Source organism: Pararge aegeria, chromosome 10, assembly GCF_905163445.1.
Source record: "Pararge aegeria chromosome 10, ilParAegt1.1, whole genome shotgun sequence".
In the NCBI taxonomy this organism is placed as follows: domain Eukaryota; kingdom Metazoa; phylum Arthropoda; class Insecta; order Lepidoptera; family Nymphalidae; genus Pararge; species Pararge aegeria.
The window spans coordinates 10,447,787-10,455,304 of record NC_053189.1 but is presented as its reverse complement, the minus strand read 5'-3'; the positions used below and the strand labels follow the sequence as shown (position 1 = coordinate 10,455,304).

Genomic DNA, 7,518 nt, shown 5'->3' with positions numbered 1-7,518 from the left:
TTAGTACCAATGAAAGTATTGAATCCAGCTTCTATACATTTGAGAACTAGGCAAGTGAAACGGCCTTGAGACACCGAGAGTCTACTCTTGCTTTGAGTCACAATAAAAGACAGTCACACAGCACAGTTAACACTTGCACACGCGAGTGCAAGTGTTAACACTTAGACTTGCACACGCGAGTGTACCAGTATTTATACAAAATACCTATCTAGAAACTAAATATTTGCGGTGAGAGCTGAGACCTATAATTTGGACTAACTTAATCTATTCAATAAGTTAAATAAGAGTTATCATAACATTCTGATAAAATGCTAGCTTTGCATCTAAGTCTATGATAGATATTTGAACATGTTTAAAAAATATCGGACAAAATAAATATACTAGGACAATACACAAATAACCACCTAACCATCGGGGTACTAAGATAACTGATGAATATTTTTATGAATAATTAACATAAATAGGTACTTAAAAAATACAGATACAGAACACCAGTTGTGGGAATGAAACCTGCGGCCTTGGACTCTGATACAGTATCTGCCCTCTGCGCTAGTTGGCCGTCTATACCACATAAATCCTTATCCTTAAATATTATAAAACAACGTCCCCCTACGCGTCTGTCTGTCTGTCTGTGTTACACAGCATTGTTGCTTGTCGGCAGAAATAATCATGGAGCTAGAACTTCACCGGATGAGCTCTGTCACTAAAAGCACTAATACTAATACTCATGATGCAGGTACTACGTACTAGAGGGTACAGGTTTTTCAAGCTAATAGCGCCCAGGCTACCAAGCTAGGTTATGTAGTAACAGCGGAGTTCGAAATCTTGGTGTTTTCCTTTCTCGCGCCTCTGCCATAAACAAGATAAACCCTAAAACGCAACAGAAACTTTCATCACAAGTACTATTGTATCGTATCGGTTAGTCCTTTATGTTCAATAGAAAAATAGGAATGTATATATTAGAATATAGTAGATATGATTAAGTTATAAGTTTTTAAATTAAGTGTATAAGTATATTATATATTACTATTTTTCCCCGCGAATTCGTCCACCATTTCAAAGTTTCTCATAAACATACAAATAAATTATAAACACAAACATAAAATTAGTTTCGACTTGTTATTCAGGTAACAGTGAGCTTCCGGTTGCACGCACGTTTTATGTTAAAGGCACTTTTTTTCCATGGAGTCTTAGACAATGAGGATACAAACTTCACAGCGATATCAGAGATAATGTACCGTATGTTCCTCATTGCGTATCTTTACAAGACCAAAGACAAGCCATAGAGGCGATTACGTGTACGAAACGTCAAGACGTTGACGGCTGCTTTTAAATGTCAATGTCAAGTAATGCGGTATTTGATGAGTGAGAATTATTTAGAATTCCTATATTTTTAAATTCGAAACCGAAAATGTTTATTACACCGTTATTTTTTACGATACTAGTCACTCTCATAAGTGGTATTTTATCCAAAAGTGTGGAACTTACATTTGAATTACCCGATAATTCCGTAGAATGTTTTTATCAAGAAATTGAACAAAGTACTTCTGCTTCGTTGGAATATCAGGTAAAAAGCCCTTGGTACTTTTTCATTTAAATACTCAAGAGACATTAATTATAAATAGTTTGTTTTACAATTTAAAAATTAGCAATAGGACGACCCTAATTGATTGACATTTTGTGTCCAATACCGCAACCGAAACCGCGGGCAAAACCAACTTTTCTAAAAATCATCAAAGCCTTTTCTGAGTAATATTCTTGAGGAAGTTTTATGATTGCCAGATCTAAAATTGACCCAAGTAATGTAATGTAATATTGGCCACCTCTTAAAGCTGCTACTGTGGCTTAACTATGATAGTTAGATATATTTCCTTGCAGATTGTTTTTAGGTTTAATATGTAATTCAATAGTACTTCCTAGTAATTTCATTTTCTAGTGGTAAAAAAATATTCAATATTCACTTGACCCATTCACAGAGCCTACTTCTATACTAATATCATTTGTGTTTTATTAGTTAATGATAATGAGGTATTTTCCTTATTACCTAAGGGTATTACATTATTTTCAAATATTTGTAGGTTATAACTGGAGGCCAGTATGATGTGGATGTAAAAGTTGAAGGCCCAAACCAACAAATAATTTATCACAAAAAAAAAATGCAATATGATTCCCATCCATTCACAGCACAATATACAGGTAATATTCTCAATTGATATTCTTAAGTATTAGAACAACATAAAACCTAAGAATTTTAGGACCAGCCCTGAATCAAGTTTGGGCAGTTTTAGCACCCTCATCATCATATCAACCTATTACTGGCCCACTACAGGGCACAGGTTGCTGTAGTCAACTATTCTGTCCCAGTATGTATTGGTGGAGTCCACATCTTTGGGAACATTATGGGGAATTATAAGGCATGCAGGTTTGCTCGCAATGTTATCTTTCACCATTGAAGCAAGTAATATTTTAATTTCTTAATACACACAGAACTCCTGAAAGTTGGAGGTGCTTGCTGCTTTCAAGCAGTTTAATTAAAAAATTTAAAATAATTTCTATTATTTATTTGAGCTTGACTGGATAAAATTTGTTTATATATTGCTACTAAAATTAATATTCTAAAATCTTTTTCAGGGGTGTACAAAGTTTGCTTCAGCAATGAATTCAGTACATTTTCACACAAACTTATATATATGGAGTTAAATGTGGGGCCTGAACAGCCCCTTCCAGGTATTGGGGAACATGCAACTGTTCTAACACAGGTATTGACCAATTTATTTATATAAGACTATAAATTTGTTCTCTTTTATTCAAATGACCATATCAAAAATGTTATTTTCTAACAATATTGTGCATAAAAGTCAAAAATGTGTCACAGTAATAAAATAAATACATAAATTTATAGGATTAATTTACCATGGAACCTGAACAAGATGTTATATTTGTAATATAATATTTTGCATTAAAATATTAAATATTTTTTAAGCTTGGTAAAGAAATTTCAACCTTTCATTTATCCTAATACTTAGTATTATACTCTACATCTTTATCAATTTCTCATGGGCTTCTTTGAAAAATTTCACTTCTGCCTTAAGTGAATTGCACAGGATTTTTGGTCTTATCTGTCTTAAGTGCAGATGACAAATACTATTTGCAATTTGTTATAATATGTATCAATTAAAAGGTGTCTAACTATTTTTAGCTCGAGACTTCAGCAGATGAAATACATTCAGCCCTAAATAGGATCATTGATCATCAAACTCATCATAGATTGAGAGAGGCTCAAGGGCGCAAAGCAGCTGAATACCTAAATGAGAGAGTTTTCTGGTGGTCAACATTTGAAACTATAGCAATTATTTGTGTTGCATTCTTACAGGTTTTGGTCTTAAAGAACTTCTTTAGTGACAGGCCAAGTTTATATAATAAAATGTAATAATAAATGTTAAATAGTATACTTATTAATATATTCCATGGGCTAATTATGCACTTTGGTTTAATTTGGCTTAATAATTTGAAAGGAATTAAAATAAAATAATTAAATTTCAAATTATTAAGTCCAACCTCTCTTCTCAACCTTTCTCTAAGTAGTAAGTAGTAGTAGGTAAGTTTATAAAATTGATACTCAACAATTACTTTCTGATTCTAATATTTTCCACTTTAAGAACTCAAAACCACCAATATCAACCAACTTTACAACCTTGTTGTGATACTGATACTGTTGTTGAGATACTGTGATTAAAATTTAAAAAATTAAGTTCAATTTTTCCCATTATTATTTGTTAGATTCAAGGTTTAAATGTTTTATATTTTATGACTTATTATTTTAAAGCCAAGGAATATGAAATGGTAACAAAACTAATTACACAAGATATTTTAATTTTGCATTTTAATAGGTATATAGGTTTGACCTCGAAAATTTTACCCTAGTTCATATTTGTACAAATGTTGGTAAATAAAAGATAAAAATTGTGTTAGATGATAGAATTTATTAACTCATTTTTAAGCTTTTATTTGGGTGTATTGGTGAACCAATATTTTTCAATCAAGTCTACAAAAATGTAAAAAGATATTCAGTTCTTTATGAAAAATATTTTTGGAGTCAATTTTCACATCAAGTAGACAGATTTTTTTAGGTTAAGAACAATGATTGAAAAAAATATTTATTTAAATTGGCTTTTGCAATGTCCCCAATGAAACAAATTTTATTTATTTAAACCCTATAATTGGTTACAACAGGGATTACACAATATGAAGTGTTTCAGGTAACAACATTAAATGTATAAAAATATATGTTATACAAAAGAATTGATTAAACATAAGTCAGTTAACCTCCTTAGACCATGAGCCCACAGAGAAGTGAACTCAAGTTTCCACTTTTGTGCCCTCAAGTTTACAAAACAAGAAGGTTACAATGCTTTTAATAGTCAGTTAAAATAAGACAAGAAGTGCAAATACACCATTGACTAATGCACATGGGTATGCAATGAGAGGTCTTTGCTCAAAATCACCTGACATAGTCACAAAAAGGCGACTTGCTGAGAGTGCAGACCAAATCACCGCTGCACCAGACACACTGAGACCTATCGTACCTTCAAGAGATAAGAAAATACCCAAACACGCCAACACAACCATTGGCAGCATACAATACCCTAATACACTGGCTACACTTAATAAAGTAAAAACACCTTCTGTATGGCTCATTAAAGATAGTAAGAAGTACATTAAAATAACTGACATAACCGATAAGCCATAAACATAACCAAAATGAGCTTTATTTCCAGACAGGAACAGACATACAGCTAGCGCTAGACAAAATGCAATGGGGCCAGCTATATCTGTATCTCTTAGTAAAAAATTTGCATCATCTGCCTTAGATTGCCCATGAAATGGATTGAGTACAGCTAAAGTTTTCTCTAATATTCTGTCTGGGTAAATTTCTAATTCATCTAGGAGTGGTGGTTCATCAAACTCTGATGCTACTGTTGGCTGGTCTCCTGGTATTGGTGCTGGTGTGAATAAACTTGGATTGTAGTATTGGTTGTTGTTGACAGGAATGGTTTGCCCTTGATCAAATGAATAGTTTTGTTGGTCATCTGTAAAATTCTGAAAGTCTAAAATATATTTTTGGTTACTTTTAACAACTTGTGTACAAATACAAATATCCACAATACTGCGTAAAGAGTTTATAATTTACCTAGAGTTTGAGAGTCTCCGAAGGCATTTGAATTGTTAAACTGGCCACTATTGTTTTGAGCTTGCCAGGAATACTCGCTTTGATTAGGAAAACCAGACATATTGCTTTTGCATCGACACCAGTAAGGGCGGATGAATTTTTTCCTGTAGCTGTGACTAACAATAAAGCAACAAAAAAGTTTTATGTATAAACCTTTATTTTGGTATAGACATAAAATAATAATTAGTATCAGTTTCAATAATACTAGATTGATTTTTTTTCAAATGTTAATGTCATTGTCAAAACGTCAACAAATATTTGTCAATTGTCACTGATGTATTTTTTAAATGTTATGTACGTTATGGATTTGAGTTCTAGCCGATTAGAGTATACACACGAATTGAAACGAATTTATAGCTTAAATTTTCTTACTCCTGGGCTCTTTTTCATTTAACAAAAATGTTTGATCCAAAACTTAAAGAGTCGTCATCATCATCATATTATAATCCGATCCGAACCGTTCTATATCCACGGCAGGTATTTTGTAGGGAGTTCCAAGTCCACCGTCCTGGGACGTTTGTTTCCAGGGGCACCGGGTACCTCACATCGTTGTCCGTCCTCCTCGTTTGGGGGCGACTCACCCTGTAGAGTAGTTACTATTAAAAATGAAAGGTCCATATTTATGTATCTTTAAAACTTGATCTGTTCAACCCTCATTTCATCCGCTTAGGTGTGGATTTGCCCAAAACATTATTTCCTAAATAAACTCAACACGAATTGTAACCCGAAGTTCGTTGGTATAAAGCTTATAGTGTCGACACACGCTCTTCTTTTAAAATAGACACTACCAGCTAAATTGCAGTTGTTGTCCGGTTGGTATACCTGCTTCAAAAATGCATACTTGCAGACTATGAGTAGATACACTTTTAACTTTCACCTGCTCTAATACGGGTTAATGGGTCTAAGTAACCATTAGGTTTCAGGTGTCAGGAATAACGTTGGGACAGACTACTTAGCGTATTGTCAGAGCCTCAACAAAGATCAAAGTAGGTCACCAACTTGGATCCCACACAGTGCCAGACTTATTTGCGCTGTAGCTCAACTATTCACCACTCTTAATGTGTACATCCACATTAGTACAGTCAACTGCGTAAAACATCCCCAAAATTCATCTTTTCGGTAACTGTTTTTGATTGCCTAGTGTGCAAATACAGTTTGGAAGACTTGTACTATACTATTTTTTTTAACCCGTTTTAGCTTTTAATACAAGATGTTCTCAAAGCTCAATAAGACAAATAAGACGTTATTCACGATCAGAGATGCCTTATTATCATTCAACTTTTGGGTACACGCCTTTCAAAGAATCGAGGTGAGGGATATAAAGTTTTAATAATATTTAGGTATGAATAAAGTATTTTAAAATATGTATGGCATTATTTTATTTTCTTTAATATTATTTTCGCCATTGCATCTAATCATGGAATGACAAATATATAGTAATATTATTATAAAAAGTACAAGTATGTATGCACGTTGTTTGGTTAATATATAAAAAAAAACAATTATAAATTACGATGGCATTAGGCAGATAAATATTTACATGGTGGATCATAAATTATTAGAACAAAAATATGAGGTCACAGACATTTTAATTTAATAGCAATAAATTGAAGGTGTTTGTTACCGAAAATTGGTTGTAAAATATTATGTTATTATTATAACAGGAACAGGTTATTGTGAATATAAAACAAAAGAGTGAACATAATATTTTTGGTTGTTTTGAATCAATTCATCTTTTATCTTGTTTTGCATATACAAACTAATTATTTTATTTATTTTATAATGTAATCTGGGTTACTGAATAAAATAAAATCCAAAGTAGTCTAGCTCACTATCGACATATAAATAAGGCAATACATTCGTAAATTGCGCGGTACAATATTAAATATACTAGAATAATCAGTACCTAAATAAGAATCCTTAACATATTCAACTGAACTTTTAAACATTTCATGATAAATTAAAAGTAAAAAACAAAAGATTCAGGTACTACTTTATAAGTCACCATAATTATCGTATTTCATATTAAACATTTATATCAATTTAAATTTAAACATACTTAATCAATAAATATAACATAATTTGTGTGATAGTAACAAAATACAACTACAATAAAAATAATATGAATTTCATACATTGTTAAAATATTTATTTAGAATATCAATATATCACTACGTTAAAACAAGAGTTGCTAATTTGCATACGGGTTACAATTATTTCAAAATACCATCAGCCAGTTGAATTGTCAAGACAAAATTTAATAATGGTTATTTTTTTACCACAAAATT

At 31.9% G+C, this 7,518-nt stretch overlaps 2 protein-coding genes across 2 annotated transcripts; one reads left to right on the top strand and one right to left on the bottom strand.

Moving 5' to 3' along the window:
• The first annotated feature begins 1,324 nt into the window (after positions 1-1,324).
• On the top strand, positions 1,325-3,479 carry LOC120626828 (transmembrane emp24 domain-containing protein 3). The gene is made up of 4 exons (XM_039894592.1): positions 1,325-1,567; positions 2,079-2,196; positions 2,632-2,759; positions 3,200-3,479. The coding sequence occupies exons 1-4, from the start codon at positions 1,412-1,414 to the stop codon at positions 3,428-3,430; spliced, it is 633 nt and encodes a 210-aa protein (XP_039750526.1). The 5' UTR covers positions 1,325-1,411; the 3' UTR covers positions 3,431-3,479.
• Positions 3,480-3,963: 484 nt separating this feature from the next.
• Positions 3,964-5,436, bottom strand: LOC120627103 (protein YIPF5). The gene is made up of 2 exons (XM_039894952.1): positions 5,192-5,436; positions 3,964-5,108 (listed from the first exon to the last, which is right to left on the bottom strand). The coding sequence occupies exons 1-2, from the start codon at positions 5,289-5,291 to the stop codon at positions 4,426-4,428; spliced, it is 783 nt and encodes a 260-aa protein (XP_039750886.1). The 5' UTR covers positions 5,292-5,436; the 3' UTR covers positions 3,964-4,425.
• Positions 5,437-7,518: the final 2,082 nt, after the last annotated feature.